Source organism: Ovis aries, chromosome 25 (assembly GCF_016772045.2).
Source record: "Ovis aries strain OAR_USU_Benz2616 breed Rambouillet chromosome 25, ARS-UI_Ramb_v3.0, whole genome shotgun sequence".
Classification (NCBI taxonomy): Eukaryota; Metazoa; Chordata; class Mammalia; order Artiodactyla; family Bovidae; genus Ovis; species Ovis aries.
The window spans coordinates 8757816-8784827 of record NC_056078.1 but is presented as its reverse complement, the minus strand read 5'-3'; the positions used below and the strand labels follow the sequence as shown (position 1 = coordinate 8784827).

General features: G+C 40.9%; 2 protein-coding genes across 8 annotated transcripts in view; both read right to left on the bottom strand.

Annotated features, from left to right (window-relative positions):
- Positions 1-9816, bottom strand: part of MTR (5-methyltetrahydrofolate-homocysteine methyltransferase) — a 126114-nt gene extending 116298 nt beyond the window's left edge. For 3 of the 6 annotated variants that reach the window (XM_004021372.6, XM_042241150.2, XM_012105022.5), the window contains exon 1: positions 9374-9816. In XM_004021372.6, coding sequence (XP_004021421.2) covers positions 9374-9407 — 34 coding nt within the window. In that variant the 5' untranslated portion in view covers positions 9408-9816. Of the gene's footprint in view, positions 1-9106 lie in introns of all 6 variants that reach the window. The other 3 variants (XM_012105025.5, XM_012105023.5, XM_042241149.2) reach the window with 2 other exon arrangements.
- Positions 9817-24194: 14378 nt separating this feature from the next.
- Positions 24195-27012, bottom strand: part of ACTN2 (actinin alpha 2) — a 76925-nt gene continuing 74107 nt past the window's right edge. For both annotated transcript variants that reach the window (XM_004021370.6, XM_060406742.1), the window contains exon 21: positions 24195-26288. In XM_004021370.6, the coding sequence (XP_004021419.1) occupies positions 26130-26288 (159 nt within the window). In that variant the 3' untranslated portion in view covers positions 24195-26129. The remainder of the gene's footprint in view (positions 26289-27012) is intronic.

The window sequence follows — 27012 nt, the reverse complement described above, 5'->3', positions numbered from 1 at the left end:
TCATGCATTGGAGAAGGAAATGGCAACCCGCTCCAGTGTTCTTGCCTGGAGAATCCCAGGGACGGGGGAGCCTGGTGGGCTGCCGTCTATGGGGTCGCACAGAGTAATGGGGACAGGACAAAAAAAGCCAAGAAATCTGGGTTATAGTCCCAGCTCCCAAAAGTAGCTATGGGGTTCTGGACAGAATCACAGGACATGTGACAACGGAACGAGATGGTGCCTTTGAAGGCATATTCCAGATGTTAACAACTGGAACTCTCATATCATAGAAGTCATGAGACATATAACCTTGGCATAATCACCCCCCAAATGTTAGCAACTCCCATTATGTCATTATTATTGCATAGTTAATGAAAAGTAGAGCTAGGATCGAAACTCTAAAGGTTGCTTTCTATACTCTACAAGTCCAGTGGGTTAAGAAAAAGGATCATGGAAGCCTGAAGCTCTCAGTTCTGCTCATGTTGGGGCAGGAGGCAGGAATGGCATGTTTGCAGGTTTAGAGATGAACTTGAATGTGGCAGAGCAAACACAACAATCAGCGAAAACATTTAGATGGAGATCCTTTCAGATGGGGAATAAAAAGAAAGATGAAAACCTTTAACCTACATGCGCAACTGAATTCCTTTCTTTTCCAAAGAATGTAGCTGCAGGCCTTCCTAAAATGAGGGCATGTGTGATGAGTCACCCACCTGGTGGGAACACTGGGTGTGGATGTGGCGGAGGGGCTGGAGGAGGGAGTAGCTCATGCAGACTTCAATCAAATGTTTTTCCCCAAACTTTAAACATTTTATTTTGTAATGCTGTATAGCCAAGTAACAATGTTGTGGCAGTTTCAGAACAGCAAAGGGACTCAGCCATACAAACACATGTGAGCGTTCTCCCCCAAACCTACCTCCCCTGGCACATAACACTGAGCAGGGTTCCACGTGCTACACAATGGTCCCTGCTGGCTAGCCAAGGTATTCAAGGGCCTCCCCGGTAGGCCTGTGGTTAAGCCTTCGCCTTCCAGCGAAGGAGGCACAGGCTTGATGCCTGGCTGGGGAGCTAAGATCCCGCATGCCTCAGAACCGAAGATACAGAACACAAAACAGAAACAATGCTGTAACAGATTCAGTGAGGACTTTAGAAAGGGTCCACATCAAAAAGAGGTGCCCACTCTGGCCACTATTACTCAACACAGTTTTGGAAAACAGAGCCATGGCAGAGAACAAAGAGAAATAAAAGGAATCCAGAAGGAAAATAAAGAGGTAAAACCCTCACTGTTTGCAGATGACATAATATTATACGTAGAAAATCCTAAAGATGCCATCAGAACATTACTAGAATTAATCAATGAAAATAGTGAAGTCACAGGATCTAAACTTAATATACAAAAATCTCTGTATTCCTATTCACTAACAATGAAAAATCTGAAATTAAGGAAACAATCCCATTCACAAATGCAAGAGAAAGAATAAAATACCTAGGAATAAACCTATCTAAAGAGGCAAAAGACCTGTATGCAGAAAACTATACGACACTAATGAAAGAAATCAAAGATGGTACAAGACAGATGGAGAGACATACCATGTTCTTGGATTGGAAGAATCCATACTGTGAAAACAATCATACCGCCCAAAACAATCTACAGATGCAATGACATCTCTGTCAACTATCAATGGTATTTTTCACAGAACTAGAACAATTTCACAATTTGTATGGAAACACAAAAGACCTCAAATAGCCAAAGCAATCTTGAGAAAGAAAAAGAGAGATGGAAGAATCAACCTTCCTGACTTCACACTATGCTACAAAGCTACAGACATCCAGACAGTAATGGTACTGGCACAAGAACAGAAATATAGACCAGCAGAATAGATAAAAAGCCCAGAGGTAAACCCATGCACCTGTGGGTACCTTGTCTTTGACAAAGGAGGAAGAATAAAAGAATATACAATGGAGAAAAGACAGCCCCTTCAATAAGTGGTGCTGAGAAAACTGGACTGCTACATGTAAACCAATAAAACTAGCACATTTCCTAACACCATGCACAAAAATAAACTCAAAATGGATTAAAGACTTAAATAAATGTAAGCCCAGAAACTGTAAACCTCTTTGAAAAAAAACACAGGCAGTATACTCCTGGACATACATCACAGCAAGCAAGATCCTCTTTGATTCACCTCTGAGAGTAATGGAAATAAAAACAAAAATAAACAAATGGGGCCTAACTAAACTTAAAAGCTTTTGCACAGCAAAGGAAACCATAAACAAGATGAAAAGACAACCGTCAGAATGGGAGAAAATTGCAAACGAAACAACTGACAAGGATTAATCTCCAAAATATATAACCAGCTCATACAGCTCAATATAATATCAGAAAAACAAACAGCCCGGTCAAAAAATGAGCAAAAGACCTGAACAGGCATTTCTCCAAAGAAGACATGCAGGTGGTCAATAAACACATGAAAAGATGCCCAACATCATTAGTTACTAGAAAAGTGTAAATCAAAACTACAATGAGGTATCACCTTACACCAGTCAGAATGGCCGTCATCAAAAAAAATCTACAAACAATAAAAATTACAGAGGATGTGGAGAAAAGGGAACCCTCCTCCACTGCTGGTGGGAATGTAAATTGATGCAGCCACTATGGAGAACAGGATGGAGATTCCTTCAAAAACTAGGAACAAAACTACCGTATGATCCAGCAATCCCTCTACTGTGCATAGTCCCTGAGAAAAGCCACAATTCTAAGAGCCACATGCACCCCAGTGTTCACTGCCGCACTATCTACAATAGCCAGGACATGGAATCAGCCTAGGTGTCCATCCACAGATGAACAAAGATGTGGTACATAAATAACAATGGAATATTTCTCAGCCATAAAAAAGAATGAATTTGAGTCAGTTCTAGTGAGGCAGATGAACCTAGAACCTATTTAAACAGAGTAAAGTAAGTTAGAAAGAAAAAACAAATATCATTTTTGACACTTATATATGGACTCTAGAAAAACAGGATTGATGAACCTCTCTGCAGGAAAGGAACGGAGATGCAGAATCAGAGAATGGGCTTGTGGACACAGTGGGAAAAGGAGAGAAGAGATGAATGGAGAAAGCAGCGTCAACATATACACAGGATCACCAATTCAACGGACATAAACTTGGGCAAATTGCGGGAGATGGTGAGGGACAGGGAGGCCGGGCGTGCTACAGTCCATGGGGTTGCAAAGAGTTGGACACAACTTGGAGACTGAACAACAATAAAGTGTAAAACAGAAGTTGCTTTGTAACACAAGGAGCCCAGCCTGGCGCTCTGTGATGACTTAGAGAGGTGGGGCGGGGGAGAGGAGGGAGGCTTTAAGAGGGAGATGATATATGTATAATTATGGCTGATTCTCGTTGTAAGGCAGAAATCAACACAACATTGTAAAACAATCTTCCTCCAATTAAAAAATAAATTAAAAAAACAAAAATGGCCACAGTGAAAAAAAGTCTTAAAAAATAAACAGATAAAGTATTCAAACCTTTGAGGGAAAAAAAAACAAACAAACAGGTTTTTCTACAAAGAAATATGTCTTTTGGCATCAGCAAAATGATCGTAGTTTATCAGGAAGGTAGCTCAGTAGGTCAAGAATCCACCTGCAATGCAGGAGACCGGGGTTTAATCCCTGGGTCAGGAAGATCCCCTGAAGAAGAAAATGGCAGCCCACTCCAGTATGCTTGCCTGAAAAATCCCATGGACAGAGAATCCTGAGAGGTTACAGTCCGTGGGGTCGTAAGAATCAGACACGACTTAGCAACTAAAACCATCATCACCAACCAAAATGATCAGTGAATACCATATGATTTACATGTCTTTGTACTTCTATCTCCTCCACTGACCAAGTACACAAGAGTTTAAGGAAACAGAAATAAGAAAGGAAAGTTAACAGAACAACAAAAGAAATGCCCTACCTCCGCCCACCCTGGTATCCTTCATCAGACTTGGTTTGGCCTTTCTCTGCTCACTGCAAATCTGACAATGGAGTGTGTCCCCACTTGTCCTATTTTCAAAAAAGGTCTAAGCATTTTTGCAAGAGGCCTCTAATGTATTCACTTTTCAAATCAGAAATATAAATTGTGTTCAATCTTTAAGATAGTTCACCATTTACCATAAAACCCCATCCTCACACAAATTCTGATACCTTGTTAAGAGTTATCATATACATAAGAGACAAAAGGTATTTTTAAAAACTCTAAAGAAAACATATAATTTTTTAAATAAGAAGTTTGACCAACTTACTCTGTAATTTATGTGGAAGACTAAAAGCCCTGGTGCCTCAGACAGTAAAGTGTTTGTCTACAATGCGGGAGACCCGGGTTCAATCCCTGGGTTGGGAAGATCCCCTGCAGAAGGAAATGGCAATCCACTCCAGTACTATTTCCTGGAAAATCCCATGGACAGAGGAGCCTGGTAGGCTACAGTTCATGGGGTTGCAAAGAGTCGGACACGAATGAGCAACTTCACTTTCAAAAGCCCAGAAAGAATTAACTTTAAGAAAGTAGAAAGAGATTACTTAGCCTACCAAATATTATTACATACTATAAGATACTGTAAAATAAGGAAAGTAAGATATAGAATATCTTCTCACTTAGCACACAGCAAGACATTTAAAAACTTAAATAGCTCAACCTATAATGTTTTTTTTAAGCAAATTCGATTATATAAAAACAAAGGATTTCTGTCAAATGAAAGTGACCACTGACAAATGTAATAAACAGATTAACAACTGAAGGAAGATTCTGCAATGTCAGACGGACAGGTACCAGGACTTCCCTGGAGGTCCAGTGGTTAGGACTCTGCGCTTTCACTGCTGGTTCGATCCCTGGTCAGGGAATTAAGATCCTGCAAACCACACAGCACAGCCAGAGGAAGGAAAAAAAAAAAAAAAACCTGAAAGAGACTAAAATCTCTAATATACCAGGAGCTCCTACAAATTAATAAGAAATTAAACAGAAAAATGGGCAAAAGATGTGAATAGGCAAATCAAGGGAGGGAAAAACTGAATACTCAACAAGTATATGAAGAGATGCTCCAACAATAAGCCATCAGAGAGACATGAAGTAAAACAAGACAAAACCAATACATATGCAATGGATGGGCAGTAATTAGAAGATTGGATAGTACCAAAGAAAATCAGAACCCTTGCTTTTTGGAACGCAGACAGATACAGTCATTCTGGAGAGCAACCTAGCAGGAGTCAGTAAAATTAAGCATGTGGAAAACTCAACAGTCTCACTCCTAAGTGTTATTTCCCAAACAAAGGCTCCACTGAGGCATAGAGAACACATCAGAGGATATTAGAGAAGTCACAAGTTGGAGACAACCCTGGAAAATGGCAAAGTCAAATGTGCAGGATGCTCGTGTGTGGAATACTACTGAGTGGTAACCAGATCTACCACTGTATTGCTCTACTGATTGAGTAAGGAAGTCAGAAATGGCTAACTACTGGGGTTCTATTTATATAAATGAAAAATATATACATAGACTAGCATCTACAAGGAAATGTACAAATATGATGAAATATGTGAAACAGGAGCAAGAGAATTGTGAACAGAAAATAGAGGTAAAGGGGAACACATATTAAAACACCTATGAGTGGGAATTATAACAGTTGAATACAAAACTCCTCTGCAATTGAGGTCCTTAAAAATCCAATGCTTCTTCTACCTTTTCCATGCCCTTATTTACGTTTGGGGGATAACATAGGATTTAAGGTAAGCGAAACTAAAAAACCCTCCTCACGTGTGTTGGTATAATCATTCACTGTTCTAATGTTTAAGTGTTCCCCAGTGTTTTCCAGTAGGAGATTAGCTTTCACTGGCTTCTAATTACCACCACTCCTCAAGAACCTTGTTATGACAGTAAGTCACCTTAACAATTCTTCCCCTTGACAGGGTGAGCAGACATTGAAATGTTGCTCTTCCATAAGCAACAAAAAAATAAGAAACTGGTATTTATCTGTATTCAGTTCATTAGGTCTAGAACATTCTATACATTTTACTCCCAACTGAAGTGAAGTGAAATCGCTTAGTCATGTCCAACTCTTTGCGACCCCGTGGACTGTAGCCTGCCAGGCTCCTCTGTCCATGGGATTTTCCAGGCAAGAATACCTGGGTGGGTTGCCTAGTTAGGTTCTAAACAGCAAAGACTCTCCCCAACATCTTTGACAGCTGAACATAAAAATATAGCTTTGCAGGTCCTTCAATTATCTGACTAGTTACAACACTGTCTGAGAAGTATTTTTATGTTTAAGATATATATGTGTGTGCTCAGTTGCTCTGCTGCTGCTGCTGCTAAGTCACTTCAGTCGTGCCTGACTCTGTGCGACCCCACAGACAGCAGCCCATCAGGCTCCCCCGTCCCTGGGATTCTCTAGGCAAGAACACTGGAGTGGGTTGCCATTTCCTTCTCCAATGCATGAAAGTGAAAAGTGAAAGTGACGTCGCTCAGTCGTGTCTGACTCTTAGCGACCCCATGGACTGCAGCCTACCAGGCTCCTCCGTCCATGGGATCTTCCAGGCAAGAGTACTGGCGTGGAGTGCCATCGCCTTCTCTGGCTCAGTTGCTCTAGTCCTGTTCAACTCTTTGAGACTTTATGGACTGTAGCCTGCCAGGCTCCTCTGTCCATAGGATTCTGCAGGCAAGAACACTGGAGTAGCTTGCCATGCCCTTCTCCAGGGGATCTTCCTGACCCAGGGATAGAACCCGAGTCTCCTGCATCTCCTGCATTGCAGGTACCATCTGGGATGATATATAAAAACAACACAGTCTCAAAGAGATAGACACAAGGAATGTTCTTGTCCAGTGAGCCTAAGAGATCACAATGTTTTTCCCAGCTTGAGAGGACCTAGCCAATGTACTTTACTTGGGTGATTTTTTTTCTACCCATGAATGTTTTATTTCCCAGTATTGATACCATGATTCACAGTAAATGCTTCAAAGAGTAAACAAACACGGTATTAACTGGTTAAAGGACCAATTAGATATTGAGGTGGGTAAGCCAGATAGTATTACCCTTAAGAACCATCCTAAATAATGATTAAGACAAGAACCATTCTAAAGACAAGATGACAGCACAAACCAATAAACCCCAAATACACATGATTTTAAGTAATAAATTACTGTCAAGAACACAGTTACTCTGTAGACAAAATGAACCCATGTAGCTCTGATTTACTTAGGACTCCCACATCCACTGCTCTAACTGGGGAAAACACAGAGCAAGGAAAATAATTTTGCATTATAAACAAATGATCCCAACACTTTTCTCGGCAGTTTCCTGACTTGACTATATTAAAGACTATCTTACTACTACCCTGTAAGTCCCTTGCAAGACCCTTCATTTCTGAATCTCTAACTTCTAGTTTGCACCAACTTGCTACATTTTGTAGACATCTCTTTGCTTGCACAATATTCCACTTCTGAAATAGTATACTATCTCCCCTTTGATTTTAATGAGACCGGGAAGGATTAGAAACATGTAACTGGCTAATAGCAATTCACTGGCTCATTTACTCACTCTTTCATTGATCATTTATCAACTGAGTGCCAGATAACATCTTACAGAAAAACCTGAAGGAACATTTTGGCCAATCCAATACATAGTACTAGTGGGCTGCAGTCTGTGGGGTCGCTAAGAGTCGGACACGACTGAGCGACTTCACTTTCTCTTTTCACTTTCATGCATTAGAGAAGGAAATGGCAACCCACTCCAGTGTTCTTGCCTGGAGAATCCCAGGGACGGGGGAGCCTGGTGGGCTGCCATTGATGGGGTCGCACAGAGTCGGACACGACTGAGGCGACTTGGCAGCAGCAGTAAGCAACAATGAAACTAAGCAATCTTTACACGCTATAGTTAAAACTTTTCTCACAAGAAGTATTCGCCAGCCCACAACCATGGCCTGAGGTCATGGACACTCAGGCTTAAGGCCTAACCCTGAGATTCAGGAATTCCCAGTTTTATTCATCCAAGAGCTTCACTATCACTGGACATCAATAAGTAAGGGTTTTTGGGAAGTTAAAACTGATTTTCATCCCAACATACAGATTCCCCACATAAAGAGAAGCAGGAATAATTCTGACGTTTTTTCTAGGCCCACGGGTCTGGCTCAGAGCTCCTTCAGGGGCCCAAGACTCGATTTAACTTTATTGACCTGGTGTTCAGCTGTGGTGGTGAGCCTTGGGTCAGCAAGCTGAGCTAGATTCAAACACTTAACAATTTTCCTTTCATCTGCTGTAAAAAGATCACTATGTAAACTATTCTAAATCTTCAGGGGTTTTTGCTCCAGATACATTCAGATAAAAGAGAAATCACATACTTCATTTTTAAATTACATGGGAAAAGGAAGGTCAGAAGTCATCAGTAAAAAATACTGTTCAAATAAGTAAATGATACCCCTGTGGGAGATATAGGTCTCACTTTACAGCAACAGTGATAAAATGTTTCTTAGTCACATATCCACCTGTTTCATGAATAATTCTAATGGTCCCATTTATCAGGACCTTAGAATCAAAGGGTCACTAGCTCACCCCTGAAAAATTTCAGTTAGGGAATTTTTGAGCTGAAGATCCTTATCTGTCACATCTACTGTATGTCCTTGTTACTGATTCTCTTGTTTCTTCATTTGCTACTTCATACCTCACAAGTTTTAATAGGTGTATTTGTTCACAAATTACAATCAGGGAGGGCGTTAAAGACCTAGAGCTCATTTTAAAACTGAAAATATTGATATACTTAATTCTTGCATTAGTTTTCTTTTTCCACATTGTTAATATGAGTCACCAACATCAAAATCACCTGGAATTATTACCCCTTATCCCAACCTACTGAGTACCCACTAATTTATTCTAACGAGTGGTTTTACACACACTAGAATTGACAGAACTACTGTTGTAACCTCGAAGTGGAAAATAAAAGTTCAATGCAGTTTTAAATAGCTTTCTGGGCTTCCTTATTTCTCAGCACCTGAACCTTCTTTGGCTTAGATGCTCAATAAACATATTGAATAAGAACGTTCAATCATGCAAAACTTCTATAAGGCCCGGACGGAATACAGTACATCAAACTGAAAAGTTTAGTTACCCTGGCGCTCGGAAGATGTTTCGAGGGCACGTGTCGGGGCGTGCTTTATGGATTTGATGGTTTGTCTACCTGGGGAGGAAGCCGGATGGGTCGGGGAGAGAAGGAACGCAGGCAGCGAGAAAACACTGGACTTCAGGGTTCGCAAGTTCAGAGGCGCCGCCTGCCCCCGGGGAAAGCTAACCAGGTGTCTCCGGGAGGTAACTGAATCACCCTAGACATTAGGAGGTAATAAACCACCGAAGCGCGGAGAGCGGGTCGCTGCGTTACCAGATGGCATCAGGTCCTGGAGCGTGGGGGCCATGCTGCGGAGTCTTTCTCCTCCTCGGGCCGGGGGACGCGGCGGAAAGGACGCACCCTCCACACGTGACGGCCCAGAGCCACGCCAGCCAGCGCCGGGCCAGTAGTTCACAGAAGTTAGGGGTCCCAGGGACACTGAGGGGCCTCCCCGCAACCAGACCCGACAGCGGGGCTTCCGTCAGAGCACGAGCGCCGCGCGGCGCTGACAGGAGGGCCCCCGGTCCAGACAGCCGCTCAGACACGTGCTTTCTTCTCGGTCACCTGGCCTGTCCTCGGCAAAGGCCTGGAGGCTAAACCAGCGCTACCGGAGGCCGAGTCGACGGGAGGACGCGGGCTGGACCCGAAAAGTGGACGACGTGGCTGCCGAGGCGTGGGGCCAGGGCCCGCAGTCCCCCGAGGGTTTGGGTAACTCTGAATACTGTTACTCTGCGCGCAATCCAGCCTGGCGATGGGAGGTGCCGCCCCTTCAGGCCCGCGATTGGTCTATAGGAGCTCCTAGCGACTCTATTGGCTGACCGATTCAACCACTCACATGAGGCTTTGTCGCCCCCCACCTCCTCCCCAGGATTTCTGGGAGATGTAGTTCAGGATCCCAGGTGACCCTCAGTTTTTGCGCATCTCAGTCCAGCGTCTGAAAGTGTGGCCATCAGTGGTCTCCCCAAATTTAAATCCTGGTGCGAAGTCGGCGCTGACTTCAAAATGTATTAATATGATGTCAAGAGGCTGGTACTTGAAATCTGGAAGAGCACGTACTAGTCACGCTTTACTGTTAACTGGCTTTGAGCAAGATCATCTCAGGCTACACGCTACACTTTATAAAATAGGAAATGATAGGGTGGTGATAATTACTATTTTACAAGGTTGTTGTGCGGATTAGTAGTAGGATCGTGTGAAGGTGCTGGGAAACTCTGAAGTACATATATGCCGGTTAATTGTCACTTATTGACAATAAACATTTATTAAGCACACACTATGTGTCAGACTTTAGACTACACGCTTGGAATGCCGAGAAAGACAAGCTATATCACATCCCCACATTTCTCTTAAGAGGAAGAACTCACAATCTGATTAAGAATAATAATTTAACAGAAAAAAAAAAAAAAAAGAATCACATGTAGTGTACCAAAGAAACTCAGAACCCCAAGGGTGTTGGGGGAAGATTTCAAAGGAGAAGCTGAGTTCTAAAGAGAAAGTATGTTCCAAGTTAAGGCCATTTTTGTAGAGAGAAACTAGTGGGAAGAAACAACACTTGAGAGAATTTGAAAATAAAGGACAGCTGTATAAAACGAGATGGTTGGATGATATCATCAACTCAGTAGACATGAGTTTGAGCAAACTCCAGGAGATGGTGAAGGACAGGGGAACCTGGCGTGTTGCAGTCCATGGTGTTGCAAAGAGTTGGACATGACTTAGCGACTGAACAGCAACCACCACCAATTTCGTGGAAAACAATTTTTCCATGGCCCAGGGGGCAAGGGATGGTGTCGGGGTGGTTCAAGCTTATTACGTTTATTGTGCACATTATTTCTAATCTAATGCCATCACTGATCTGACAGGGAGTACTGATCCTCGGTCCAGAGTTTGGGGACCCTTGGCTTAGAGGGTAGGATAAATGATAATCAAGTATATCTTTAAAGGATCTCTATAAGCTAGTGTCTGTCATCATCCTTGTTTACTGATGAGAAAACCAAACTAAAGAGAGGCTGGCTGATCAGAGGGCAAGAGTGCAATGCTGTTTACAATTCATTGATCACAACCAGTTGGAGATTTCCTTGTTTCTTCTCCACCCTCTCTGCTTCACTTAACTAACCTAGAAGAAAAAGGCACACACACAAAAAAAACAAAAAACAGAGAGAAGTTAAACAAGCTGACCAGGGTCACACTTCTAAGAAGTGGTAAAGCTGGGCTTCAAATTCAGGAAAACTGGTTTCAACATTCCCCGTTTATCACTAAGTCTTAATACTTCCTTTAAACAGCTGATGAAAGACCCCCTTTCCAGAAAAATGGACACACCAAATTGCTTGGAATTTCCATTGGTACTCAGATTCCCTGGCCTTAATTTACAGAATAAAGTGAGTTTATAAAATGTTGCCTCACTGTTAACATTAAACAAATGTTTTTGTCATTCATGAAACCCTGGAATCTCAAATATTCTATATTTTCAATGGGAGATATTCCTACATGGCGTTTGGGGACAGATAAAACTTTAATCTGAAGATCAAAGCAGAGCAGCGGCTGTGCTTTGCTGGAGCAGCCGTGAAGAGATTCCCCACGTCCAAGGTAAGAGAAACCCAAGTGACAGGGTAGGTATTGTGAGAGGGCATCAAAGGGCAGACACACTGAAACCATAATCACAGAAAACTAATCAATCTAATCACATGGACCACAGCCCTATCTAACTCAATGAAACTAAGCCATGCCATGTGGGGCCACCAAAGATGGGTGGGTCATGGTGGAGCGGTCTGACAGAATGTGGTCCACCGGAGAGGGGAATGGCAAACCACTTCAGTATTCTTGCCTTGAGAATCCCATGAACAGTATGAAAAAGCAAAATGATAGGATACTGAGAGAGGAACTCCCCAGCTCTATAGATGCCCAATATGCTACTGGAGATCAGTGGAGAAATAACTCCAGAGAGAATGAAGGGATGGAGCCAAAGCAAAAACAATATCCAGTTGTGGATGTGATTGGTGATAGAAGCAAGGTCCGATGGTGTAAAGAGCAATATTGCCTAGGAACCTGAAATGTTAGGTCCATGAATCAAGGCAAATTGGAAGTGGTCAAACAAGAGATGGCAAGAGTTAACGTCAACATTCTAGGAATCGGTGAATTAAAATGGACTGGAATGGGTGAATTTAAGTTGGATGACCATTATATCTGCTACTGTGGGCAGGAATCCCTGAGAAGAAATGGAGTAGCCATCATGGTCAACAAAAGAGTCCAAAATACAGTATTTGGATGCAATCTCAAAAACGACAGAATGATCTCTGTTCATTTCCAAAGCAAACCATTCAATATCACAGTAATCCAAGTCTATGCCCCAACCAGTAACGCTGAAGAAGCTGAAGTTGAACGGTTCTATGAAGACCTACAAGACCTTTTAGAACTAACACCCAAAAAAGATGTCCTTTTCATTATAGGGGACTGGAATGCAAAAGTAAGTCAAGAAACACCTGGAGTAACAGGCAAATTTGGCCTTGGAATACCGAATGAAGCAGGGCAAAGGCTAATAGAGTTCTGCCAAGAGAACGCACTGGTCATAGCAAACACCCTCTTCCAACAACATAAGAGAAGACTCTATACATGAACATCACCAGATGATCAACACCAAAATCAGATTGATTATATTCTTTGCAGCCAAAGATGGAGAAGCTCTATACAGTCATCAAAAAACAAGACTGGGAGCTGACTGTGGCTCAGATCATAAAATCCTTATGGCCAAATTCAGACTTAAATTGAAGAAAGTAGGGAAAACTACTAGACCATTCAGGTATGACCTAAATCAAATCCCTTATAATTATACAGTGGAAGTGAGAAATAGATTTAAGGGCCTAGATCTGATAGATAGAGTGCCTGATGAACTATGGAATGAGGTTCGTGACATTGTACAGGAGACAGGGATCAAGACCATCCCCATGGAAAAGAAATGCAAAAAAGCAAAATGGCTGTCTGGGGAGGCCTTACTAATAGCTGCGAAAAGAAGAGAAGCAAAAGCAAAGGAGAAAAGAAAAGATATAAGCATCTGAATGCAGAGTTCCAAAGAATAGCAAGAAGAGATAAGAAAGCCTTCCTCAGTGATCAATGCAAAGAAATAGAGGAAAACCAAACTCATGTCCATCGAGTTGGTGATGCCATCCAACCATCTCTTCCTCTGTCGTCCCCTTCTCCTCCTGCCCCCAGTCCCTCCCAGCATCAGGGTCTTTTCCAGTGAGTCAACTCTTCGCATGAGGTGGCCAAAGTACTGGAGTTTCAGCGTTAGCATCAGCCTTTCCAATGAACACCCACGACTGATCTCCTTTAGGATGGACTGTTGGATCTCCTTGCAGTCCAAGGGACTCTTCAAGAGTCTTCTCCAACACCACAGTTCAAAAGCATCAATTCTTCGACACTCAGCTTTCTTTATAGTCCAACTCTCACATCCATACATGACCACTGGAAAAACCATAGCCTTGACTAGAAGGGACCTTTGTTGGCAAAGTACTGTCTCTGCTTAAAAAAAAAAAAAAAAAAAAAAAAAACAATAGAATGGGAAAGACCAGAGATCTCTTCAAGAAAATTAGAGATACCAACGGAACATTTCATACAAAGATGGGCTCAATAAAGGACAGAAATGGTATGGACCTAACAGAAGCAGAAGATATTAAGAAGAGGTGGCAAGAATACACAGAAGAACTGTACAAAAAAGATCTTCACAACCAAGATAATCACGATGGTGTGATCAGTCACCTAGAGCCAGACATCCTGGAATGTGAAGTCAAGTGGGCCTTAGAAAGCATCACTACGAGCAAAGCTAGTGGAGGTGATGGAATTCCAGTTGAGCTATTTCAAATCCTAAAAGATGATGCTGTGAAAGTGCTGCACTCAATATGCCAGCAAATTTGGAAAACTCAGCAGTGGCCACAGGACTCGAAAAGGTCAGTTTTCATTCCAATCCCAAAGAAAGGCAATGCCAAAGAATGCTCAAACTACCGCACAATTGCACTCATCTCACATGCTAGTAAAGTAATGCTCAAAATTCTCCAAGCTAGGCTTTAGCAATATGTGAACCGTGAACTTCCAGATGTTCAAGCTGGTTTTAGAAAAGGCAGAGGAGCCAGAAATCAATTGCCGACATCCACTGGATCATGGAAAAAGCAAGAGAGTTCCAGAAAAACATCTATTTCTGCATTATTGACTATGCCAAAGCCTTTGACTGTGTGCATCACAATCAACTGTGGAAAATTCTGAAAGAGATGGGAATACCAGACCACCTGACCTGCCCCTTGAGAAACCTATATGCAGGTCAGGAAGCAGCAGTTAGAACTGGACATGGAACAACAGACTGGTTCCAAATCAGAAAAGGAGTACGTCAAGGCTGTATATTGTCACCCTGCTTATTTAATTTATATGCAGAGTACATCATGAGAAACGCTGGGCTGGAAGAAGCACAAGCTGGAATCAAGATTGCTGGGAGAAATATCAATAACCTCAGATATGCAGGTAATACCATCCTTATGGCAGAAAGTGAAGAAGAACTAGAGAGCCTCTTGATGAAAGTGAAAGAGGAGAGTGAAAAAGTTGGCTTAAAGCTCAACATTCAGAAAATGAAGATCATGGCATCTGGTCCCATCATTTCATGGGAAATAGATGAGGAAACAGTGGAAACAGGGTCAGGCTTTATTTTTGGGGGCTCCAAAATCATGGCAGATGGTGATTGCAGCCATGAAATTAAAAGACACTTACTCCTTGGAAGGAAAGTTATGACCAACCTAGATAGCATATTCAAAAGCAGAGATATTATTACTTTGCCGACAAAGGTCCGTCTAGTCAAGGCTATGGTTTTTCTAGTGGTCATGTATGGATGTGAGAGTTGGACTGTGAAGAAAGCTGAGCGCCGAAGAATTGATGCTTTTGAACTGTGGTGTTGGAGAAGACTCTTGAGAGTCCCTTGGACTGCAAGGAGGTCCAACCAGTCCATTCTGAAGGAGATCAGCCCTGGGTCCTTTGAAAGGAATGATGCTAAAGCTGAAACTCCAGTACTTTTGACACCTCATCCAAAGAGTTGACTCATTGGAAAAGACTCTGATGCTGGGAGGGATTGGGGGCAGGAGGAGAAGGGGACAACAGAGGATGAGATGGCTGGATGGCATCACTGACTCGATGGACGCGAGTCTGAGTGAACTCCGGGAGTTGGTGATGGACAGGGAGGCCTGGCGTGCTGCGATTCATGGGGTCGCAAAGAGTCGGACACGACTGAGCGGCTGAACTGAACTGACTGAACTGAAAACTTTAATGTTTACAGGGTTAATGGGGACTTCCACGGTGGTCCCTTGATTAAAAATCCACCTGCTAATGCTGGGGACATGGGTTCGATCCCTGGTTCAGAAAGATCTCACATACCTCGGAGCAACTAAGCTAGTGCTCCACAACTACTGGAACCCATGAGCCCTAGGGCCCGTGCGACACGACTTGTAAAGCCTGTGTACCTGAAGGCTGTACTCTGCAACAAGAGAAGCCACCGTAACGAAAAGCCCACGTATCAGCAACTAGAGAAAGCCCTCACCGCCAAGAGACCCCGTGCAGCCAAAGATGAATAAATGAATAAAGGGTTGGGGCTTTCCTGGTGGCTTAGTGGTAAAGAATCCAGGTGCCAATGCAGGAGACAAGGGTTCCATCCTTGAGTTGGGAAGATCCCCTAGAGGAAGGCATGGGAACCCAGTCCAGTATTCTTGCCTGGAGAATCCCATTTGCAGAGGAGCATCGCGGCTACAGTCCATAGAGTCACAAAAAGTGGATGTAACTGGAGCAACTTAGCACACACACAAGATAAATTTCACTAGTGTTAACATTAAATAAACCAAAATAATCCCTAGGTCAACCTGACTGTAACTTGATTAAAGTTATTAATCTTGGTAAAGAAACACCTGCCTCTCAGCAACTATGGAAGGGTGGGACTGAGTACTGGTTAGGAATGGAGGCGTAGACCAAGAAACTCAGGAAGGCTCACCTGACTGCTGAGATCTTTAACCCTGTTCCTGAGATGAAGATGCAGCTGGTGTCTGTAATGGAGATTGCGTATCTTCTGCTGTAATGACTGGACAGCACTAGTTTTCAAAGTCATTCAAGTATTACCTCAGTCTTTCTGGAAAGCTAGTCTTTCTCTGGTGACAGACAACCATGTTGGTATTGCTGTTCCTCTTTAAAGTGTAAAAGTACTATACCTGGTATGTGATTAAGGATACCCATGTATAAGGATCATGTACTTCTAATAGTATTTGAGGTGGTTTTTACACTTGGCCAGCCAGTTGGTTATTAAGAACCTTAATATAAGCTTTATTAAAACCATCAATTTGGATGTCACACAGAAATGAACTGTAGCCTGAAAACATTAAAATTAAATAATGTATTTTTTCTTCAAGTAAATATTTAATCACCAATTATTCAATTTGTCAAAAATCATTAATGTGCAGTGCAAGGTTAGTCCTGTCATGTGTTCAATCTTGGATTTTAAAAATTAGGAACTAAATGAATTTCAAAGAAACTGAAACCTATGACACTGTTCAGATTATCAAAGTGCATAATTAATATTTACAGCAGAGCTTTAGAAAATTCTATCAAATAAATACCAGTTAAGTACCCAAAGTGGATGGGCACCATGTCAGATGCTTTGGGGGAACATAAAGATGTTCAGAATAGGATTTGCTCCCTAAAGATCCTGCAAGACAAATTATGAGTGAATAAGACAAAGTTGATCATAATAAATAGGATGACAGAAATACAAGGGGAAAGCTAGTGACTAGAGAAAAGGAAGTTCATTCAAAATACGAAAACCCAAGAAAGTCATGTAAAGAGATAGATTTGGACTACAATGTAAGAAAAAATAATGGTGCTCTGGGCTGAATGTTTGTGTCCCCTCCAAATTCGTATGTTGAAATCCTAATGCTCATTCGTAGTAGGGGCTTTCGGATGTGGCTAGGTCATGAAGTTGGAACTGTCAGAGGGAGTTAGGGACCCCGTAAGAGAGGCCCAGTAAGGCTCCCTTGTCCCTTCTGCTATGTGAGGATATACAGGGAAGTTTGGGTTCTCACCCACGCTAACACTGTGATCTTGAACTTCTCAGCCTCCAGAACTATGAGAAATATAAATCTGGTGTTAATACCCTGCATCTAGGTGCCTGCGGTATTTTGTTAGAGCAGCCCAGGTGGAGTAAGACAAGTGGACAGGAAGGAAAATGATACTACTTTTTAATGCTATTGTAAATGGAACTGTTTCATTGCTTCCTTTTCAGACTGTCCATTGCAAGTGTGTGGAAATACGAGGTGTTGATGTTGAATCTCCTTGCTGAATTCTTTTGGCTCTGACAAATTTTTGTAGGTTTGTTAGAATTTTCTACATATAAGATCATATCATCTGTAGAAAAGAGGTAATTTTACTTTCTTTCTAACCTGGATGGCTTTTCTCTTTTTAAATGTCATCTTTTCTAAGACTCTATTCATTTATTTGGCCCTGCCATGTGCCATGTGGGATCTTAGTTCCCCGACCAGGGACTGAACCCACACCCCCTGCATTGGAAGCAAGGAGTCTTAACCACTGAACCACCAGGAAAGTCCCTCAAATTTTTTTATTTCTGATGAATGGGTCATATTCTTAGGTTTATGGTATGTTTTACATTTTTTGTTGTTGTTGAGAATTAGACCTTCTGAGTGTAATGTAGTAATTCTGGAAGTCTAATTCTCCCACTCTTCAGGGATTGCTAGTTTTTGCTGGTTGAGGGCTAGAGCCATGTGAATTTTCCAAACTAACTTTGCAGCACTTGTATTGTGTGTTAAGTAAGATCACTGATCTCTCCCATCATCTCTGCAGTTGTCTTTGGCCTTACAAAGATTTCCTTAAATGTCTGGTTCCCATAAACTGAAAAATAGATCCCGTCTTTGAATCCTCTCCTTGCTGGAAAGCCACTTCAGCCCATGTAGGCTGAAATAATGCTTGACTTCTGTGTTGGCTCTTCAGTGATAAAAAGCAGCAATTAGCACTCAAAACACATGACCTCGACTTTTGGGAGATAATCTTGTTACCCACCTTGACGGTAGCAAGCTGCACCAGGAATGCTTGTCTCTTTTCACAGCTGCCTGCCACACTGTTGAAGGATGGGAGATGGTACCTGGTACAGCCTGAGATTTAGCTGCTTCAGTAGACTGTCTCCAGGGTCTGCAACTGTTCTACCAGCCCAGCTTTCCAAACTAGTTGTTTCAGACAGCTCCTGCCAATTGTTTTTTTGTTGGAGGGACAGCTGTTTCAATCTTCTCCATTTTTCCTATGTTGTCTTCTTGCGTCTCATGTTAGAGAGAAGTCTGAGCCCAGATGACTTATATTTTATTGTCTTTTTTCTGTCTGGTTATTTTCTTATCTTGAAAATTGTCTCTTTCGAATGGCAGAATATGTCTAGGTGTTAGTTTTTCTTCATTGATTTTTGCCCAGTATACTGTGTGCTCTTTTGCTTGAATGCTTAAATCCTTTTTTTCAGTTCAAGAAAATTTATTTTGTGATATATTTGATTATTGCTTCTGTTCAACCATTCTGTTACTTTAGAATAATTATAATTTTTAGGGTTTAAAAACATTTTAACTTAGATATCCATCCTCCACTTCTGATTTTTGCAAAATAATTGCTGTCTTTATAAAATCCATTTCTGATGCAGATTTTAATTCTGCTATTGCTTTGTTAGTTTCCTCTCATCCTTTTGTCACCTATCCTCCATTTTTTAAAAAATTGCTGTCTAAATTCTTCACCTCATTCTGATTTCTCCAAATCACTATATGCTCCTCTTCCATGTCTGTATATAGCCTAGGATTAATTTTTACGGTTCCTATATTATTATACTTCATTGAATTTAAGACACTTTGATATGTGCTAGCATTATTTTATTAAATTTTTTTTTGGCCACACCATGCAGCATTCTGGATATTAGTGGCTGTAAAACACAGTGGTTGTAAAATGAGTGAATGAATGCGTTGAATTAGGTGCAAAATGTCCTTATCTCTCTTTATCAAAACTCATATAAAGTTGAGAAATAAAAAGGTAAAAGTTAAAATGTTTAGTATATCTAGAATATCATAAATGTAGCTATACAGCTAGGTGAGGAAGCTGTCAAGGTTACTATTACCGTATTATTTAGGATAAGGCCAAGCTGTTGTCAGAGAAGGCAATGGCACCCCACTCCAGTACTCTTGCCTGGAAAATCCCATGGACGGAGGAGCCTGGTAGGCTGCAGTCCATGAGGTCGCTAAGAGTCAGACATGACTGAGCGACTTCCCTTTCACTTTTCACTTTCATGCATTGGAGAAGGAAATGGCAACCCACTCCAGTGTTCTTGCCTGGAGAATCCCAGGGACGGGGGAGCCTGGTGGGGTCTATGGGGTCTATGGGGTCGCACAGAGTCAGACACGACTGAAGCGACCTAGCAGCAAGCTGTTGTAAGATATTCTAAATACAGTGGCTTAAAACATATACAAGTTTCTGTTTCCACATGACAGTTTTGAGGGGAGCAGCCCATATCACTGGGGTGATCTCTCAAACAGACCTCAGATTCCTTCTAAGCTGTGGCTGTGCCATTCCTCGAACTTAGCAACTATGAATGATTCCTGTTACTTTTCTCCTAAAGACTCCTTATTCAGTCCATTGTATTCAGAAAAAGTTAGGGGAAGTTGTTAGTTTCAACACAGCTTTGCCAATTCGTTTTTTCTTTCAATAAAATGTTTTTATATTATCATGTGTTTTAATTATGTTTTCATCAAAACATTGGAGCCTCAGATTTAAATAACTGACAAAATGAAAAATGTCCCCCATGTAGCCTAATTACCCAAGTAAAGCTAAATGATTAAGTAAATCAGCCTTACTTTCTGTTGTTAAAAAACAAAATCTGACGTCATTTTCAATTCAAATAAACTCAAATCTTTGAGAAATCATTTAAAAACCACTGAGAAATAAATATGGAACAGAATCTTATAAAGGCAGTTAAGTCAAGATTAACATGCTGTTGTGCTAATAGAATTAAAATTTGTATTATGTAAATATTTCTCATTTGTGCAGTATAATATGTAACTACACTTTTTAGGTTTTTCATGAAACGAGGGGAGGGATGCTAAAAGGAGTGCTTATGTGTACTGAAGTTGTGTTTGGGAATAGTTATACAAAAATCATGTATAAATTCAGGAAATAATTCCATTGTCTTAAACATTCTGATCAAAGTTTTTCAAAGTATTTAATGAAAGAGTAAAATATAAACTATCAAAAATTAATTAGTCTTGTATCTAGCATAAATTATATGTTTTAGCTAACATGAAATAGTACATACTGAATATTTCATAAGATGAGGTAAGTCAAAGATTGTAATGGGAATAGTTTATATGCTTGGATAAATATGTTTTAAGTGTTTTTTCATATAATACACGTCAAATCTAAAAGAAATGATGTAAACAATTACCACAACTTTTATCTAGTGAAACTTGACATTGTGGTTGTCTAAAGCCTCTTGATGAAAGTGAAAGAGAAGAGTGAAAAAGTTGGCTTAAAGCTCAACATTCAGAAAACGAAGATCATGGCATCCGGTCCCATCACTTCATGGCAAATAGATGGGGAAACAGTGGAAACAGGGTCAGACTTTATTTTTTGGGCTCCAAAATCACTGCAGATGGTGACTGCAGCCATGAAATTAAAAGACACTCCTTGGAAGAAAAGTTATGACCAACCTAGATAGCATATGCAAAAGCAGAGACATTACTTTGCCGACTAAGGTCCGTCGAGTCAAGGCTATGGTTTTTCCTGTGGTCATGTATGGATGTGAGAGTTGGACTGTGAAGAAGGCTGAGCACCGAAGAATTGATGCTTTTGAACTGTGGTGCTGAAGACTCTTGAGAGTCCCTTGGACTGCAAGGAGATCCAACCAGTCCATTCTGAAGGAGATCAGCCCTGGGATTTCTTTGGAAGGAAAGATGCTAAGGCTGAAACTCCAGTACTTTGGCCACCTCATGCGAAGAGTTGATTCATTGGAAAAGACTCTGATGCTGGGAGGGATTGGGGGCAGGAGGAGAAGGGGATAACAGAGGGTGAGATGGCTGGATGGCATCACTGACTTGATGGACGTGAATCTGAGTGAACTCCGGGAGTTGGTGATGGACAGGGAGGCCTGGCATGCTGCGATTCATGGGGCCTCAAAGAGTCGGACACGACTGAGCGACTGAACTGAACTGAACAGAAAGCATTCTTCTTACCAGTCGGTGCTGCCTTGGTTATTCAGAGGTGCTTTTCTAATTGGCTAACTCATTCTAAGGGCTTCCCTGGTGGCTCAGGGGTAAAGAGTCTGGGTTTGATCCCTGGGTTGGGAAGATCCCCTGGAGAAGGAAATGGCTACGCACTCCAGTATGCTTGCCTGAAAAATTCCATAGACAGAGGAGACTGGTGGGTTATAGTCCATCAGGTCACCAGAGTTGGACACAATTTAGCAACTAGAGTTAAATCATTCTGAGGATTATTTTTTTAATGATTTATGGGTTCTGTTAATTTCTACTGTAAAGTGATTCAGTTAGACATATATATACATTCTTCCTCATACTCTTTTCCATTATGATTTATCACAGGATATTGAGCACAGTTTATACAGTAGACCTTGTTGCTTATCCATTCTATATAGAATAAGCTTGTATCTCCTAATCCCAAACTCCCAGTCCTTCCCTCCTCCACGGCAAGCTCAAATCTGTTCTGTGAGTCTATTTGTTTCATAGGTGAGTTCTTTGTGTTGTCTTTTAGATTCCACATATAAATGATAGCATGTGGTATTTGTTTTTCTCTTTCTTACTTCATTTAGGATGATAATCTCAGGTCCATCCGTGTTGCCTCAAATGGCATTATTTCATTCTTTTTTATGGCTGAGTAGCATTCTATTGTGGATGTATACTAACCTTCTTTATTCATTTGTCAATAGACATTTTGGCTATTTCGATGTCTTGATGTTGTGAATAAGTGCTACAGTGAACACTGGGGTGCATGTGTCTTTTCCAGTTAGTTTTTTCTGGATATATGCTGAGGAGTGGGACAGCAGGATCTTATGGCCACTCTTTTTTTTTTTTTTTTTTTTTGAGGAACCTCTATACTGTTCTCCATAGTGGCTGTACCAATTGACATTCCCACTAACAGTGTAAGAGGGTCCCCTTTTCTCCACACTCTCTCCAGCATTTGTTATCTGTAGACCTTTAAATGATGGCCTTTCTGACCAGTGTAAGGTGGTACCTCATTGTAGTTTTGATTTTCACTTCTTAATAATTGACGAAGTTGAATATTTTTTCATGTGCCTGTTGGCCATCTGTACGTCTTCACTGAAGAAGCGTCTGCTTAGGTCTTCTGCCCATTTTTCAGTTGGATTGTTTCTTTGTTCTAAGTATTATTATTGAAAAGAATTCCTAATGTTTAAATACATGACCCGAAAAAGCCATTTATTTCTTACTGATACTCCAGTTTGCCGTCACTTTCTGTCCATTGTCCATTTGTTTTATCAACACGGAAGTTTGCAGTGCTTTGGAGATTACTTTGAAAAGACTTTAAGGTCCTGGGGAATCCTTGATTAGGGGTTCCCATTGATGGATCACAACAGTCTTCAGCTCCCAGCTTAAAAAGAATGATGACTTGTCAGCTACTTGATGACTCAGATGGTATAGAATCTGACTGCAATGCAGGAGACCTGGGTTCCATCCGCAGGTTCGGAAGACCTCTTGGAGAAGAGAATGGCTACCCACCCCAATATTCTTGCCTGGAGAATTCCATGGACAGAGGAACCTAGCGGGCTACAGTCCACGGGGTCACAAAGAGTCAGACACGACTGAGTGACTAACACACTAAGTACTGAGTTATTAATTAATGAATCCGAAAGGGGAAAAAAAAAACTTGTCTCCTTCTCTGCCAGTTCCATCAGAAATAAGAGAACGTCACACACAGGGCAGTTAAAGCACTACATAGGCTCCTGGGTATTTGAGAAAGTTCACGGACACAGTTGAACACACTCAGTGCCTTCTTGTCAAATGACCCAAGGCAACTGTGGGTGAGTTTTTGTCAGCTTGGTAACAATTAGCTACTTCTTAAAATACAAAGACAGGGAGGAATAAATTAGGAGATTAGTATTGACATACACACACTACTATAGATAAAGCAGGTAACTAAGAACAACCTACTATATAGCATAGAGAATTCTACTCAGTACTCTGCAATGACCTGTATAGGAAAAGAGTGAATATATGTGTATGGATAACTGATTCACTTTGTCGTACACCTGAAATTAATACAACATTGTAAATCAACTATACTCCAATTAAAATTTTAAACAGAAATACAAGTTTCTGACTTTACATCATTTTGATTTGCTTCTTTTCACTTAAAGGCTGTAGAGAGCTCTTCTCCAGCTTATTTCATGAATTTGTGTGAATCAGGTATGCAGCAGAAAAGAATATGAAGACACGTGTACCCATCTGAAATTCAGCCATTGCCAATATTTGTATATCACCAACCAGATGGTACAGGGGTTGGCTTGGCCATTCATGTGGTCCAACCATTAACCTTTCCAGTAAGAGCTTCTCTATCTGTTTTACACTTCCTGATTACTAATAACCCTTTCTATTACCTCTAATCCAGCGGTTTTCAATTGAGGGTTAGTAGAATCATCCATGGAACTTTCAAAAAATGCAGATGACGAGGTCTTAACGCAGACCCTTCACAACTAGAAGCTCTGGGGTTAGGGCTGGGGGTGCCATACACTTTCAAAATACCTACTGGGGATTCTAAAATGATATCTGGGGTAAAAATGTCTTCCTAATCCATTTTGTTCCCTAGTCCATTCATCACTCACCTCTAACTGGGCCAACCTTAATTCCTCATCTCAAATTTACCCTCTACCCAACAAGCCAGTCTCTAATTCTTTAAACAAGGCAAATGCTAGACCAAATGAGAGTTTTAAGTGATGATGGAAATTTTAAGTGAGGAAAGTTTGTGGTTAACCAAAGAAACTGGTTATCAGTTGAAATAATAAGAAGAATAAAACAGGGATTCCTTTTCTTTTACAAATTAAGTTTAATCAATAATTCAGCTTCAGAAATAAAAATAACTTCTAAAATGAGAGTACAAACATGTTTATTAAGTGTTTCGGAGTTTATTTCCCTTTTTCATTTGTTAGCAGATAGTGTTGATCCATTCTCTTTCTTGAATGTTGTAAAGAAACTAAGATTTTAGGACGATGAACTACCTATACCAATCGTAAAACACCATAAATTCCCGCTAGTAGCCTCAAAGACAGAATATCTTCCCGTTTTTCTCCCTATACAGCTGGAATATAGCACCTGCATGAAGTAGAATAAGGAGTCACAGTTCACCTAAACACCACCCCAGAAGTGTCCGGCCCTGAACTCAAGGACTCAGATTTCAGAAATGTGTAAACTATCAGCTACTTAATAAAATGAAGCAAATTAAATGAAACTTACAAAGGTTGAAGGTTCTAAATGGGCCAACTGTGTAAAAATATTAAGTTATGGGACAGTCATGAATGGAAAATATCCCATTTCCAGCTACTGAATAATCTGAAGAAAAAGACTAGCGGTTAACAGGCACATGACCGTTTTTCTAGTAACACTTCAATTGCTATTTACAACTGTTTTTGTTTGTTTCTAATTCATCTGATCATTAAGGATTCAGATATAAAAAGAATTCCTGCTTTATTCTTTACAAGCTGTCAACAAGACGGAAAAACAGGGGAGGAACAGCACGAGCAGAAAAATGAATGAAAGCTGACAGATATGGATGGCAGGGGCCACTGGTGCCCTCTGCAAGGGGCTTCCACATGCCCCATCCAATCACAGTGGGGACACCCACCGAGAGCTGGCAGAAACATCAAGAATTCCTGCTACACAAAATGAATCCACCTGAAGTATGTAAAGGTTCTGCAGTTAAAGAACTTACCTCTACTGTTGGTGAGAGTTAGTCCTTTCCTATCAACTCTTCCCTCTAACACTTTCTCTTTACCAGATAGTAAAACTAAACGGCAAAAAAGGAGAAATTCTGCCTGGAGAGCTATAAAAATAGCAGCTTTTGACTTGTCACCCATCATAACTATTGCTATTGACACCTGTTTGTTTAAAAACAGAGCACTTAAATATGGTCATCTCGTAAGAATCTAACACACTAACAAGCTCTAAAAAAACCACAGAAACCTGGAATCAACAAATAATACCCCCCAAACACATTTTACCTAGTGATTCCATCTTCTCCCTGGCAATGTAACTAACTTCCATGGTGAGGCTCCTGCTTTGCAGTATGAGTAAGGCATTGCAGTCCACTAACTGGACCATGTAGTCCTAAATAACAAAGAGCTATGATTTCTATCTAAAGTGTTTTAAGTGCTTAAAGTCTTTTGGGATGTCTGTTTTCTATTCTCTGGAAGTTCACAATATTCAATTCAGCTAACGAGAAGGTGACAGTTACCATTTATCTTAAATATAGTTAAATCTTTGGATAAGTCAGAAAGTAAAACACCAGTATCCCAAATATATTCCCCAAGAGATAACCATAGAAACATATTATATATACGAAGAATTTTTTTTTAAATGTCAAACATTTACTATTATTTTTCTGGTCTTGAATCTTGGGTATCTCAGAATTTTCCCATTTTGTGTGCTCCTTCTATCCTTAGGTCTTCCTAATTTCACACTACTCAAGGATTGGCTTTGTTTTATCAAAGAACCCAGCAGAACCCCTGATATTTCATTGCATTTAGCTAAAAACTCAGAAGTAAAGAAACCTACTTATTATAAAGTACACTATGTCATCTACTAGAAAAACTTAACTTCAGCCATCTTACATTGCTGGCAATAACTGAGCGGCGGAAAATAGTGTTCTCCCTCTATAACGTAATAAAGCTTGTCAAGGTTTCCAAGAAACAAACTGTGACTTCTGCTTTTATTGCGTTCTAATCAGCGACTACAAAACCCCAGCCTCACAGATCGCTCTCCCCGTAGAGTGCGGAGGAGAACGCGGTGTAATCCAGGGCTCCGGGCACGCTGCCTGGGCCTGAGTAGGCAGGCATCCTCTTGATACAGTACTGGGCCTGGTCTGGGGGCAGCTCCCGACGCAGCTCCTCCGCCAAGATGTATGGCTGGAAAACCGTACACACATGTTTTAAAAATCAATGGCAAGACACACTGGAACTTAAACTATTTAAACACTGACATACTTCTTGCATTTGTTTAATTGTTAAAAAAAGAATTAACTGAATCACTCTGCTATACACCTGAAATTAACATGACATTGTTAATCAACTATATTCCAAAATAAGATAAAGATAAACAAATAAAAGACTAAAAGTAGGGAGTCTAACGGGCACAGTACCGGACAGCCAACCAAAGGCTGAGTTTTACTTGTAATTTGTCTTCTGGCCAGTGGGAAATTTAATATGCTTCACAGAGGCAAAGGGAGCAGTACCATCAAGACTCCTCAAACTGAGCCATAATGTTAGGGAAAAATACTACGATGTAAATTTTATACAGAAAGATAAAGGGGAGGTTGGTTTACACCATACACTAATGAAAATATAGGAATAGTTAATTTAAAATGATCAATGTGGTTTAAAAAAAATACATGTGATATGTGCTTGCCTTCCTACACAATTTATTAAAAAACGAGAGGCATGTTGCCACTGGTGAAAAACTCCTTCTAAAGCAAAACTAAACTGACATTGAACAATGGAGTCTTTTGTGTTTAATGTCAAATGTCGAGGAGAAAATAGGATAATTCTCATAAAACAGACTGATAGGTCAAGATAATTAAAGAGCAAATACATTGTAATATATGGTAGGGTTTTGGGTGTGTTAGATAAGCCT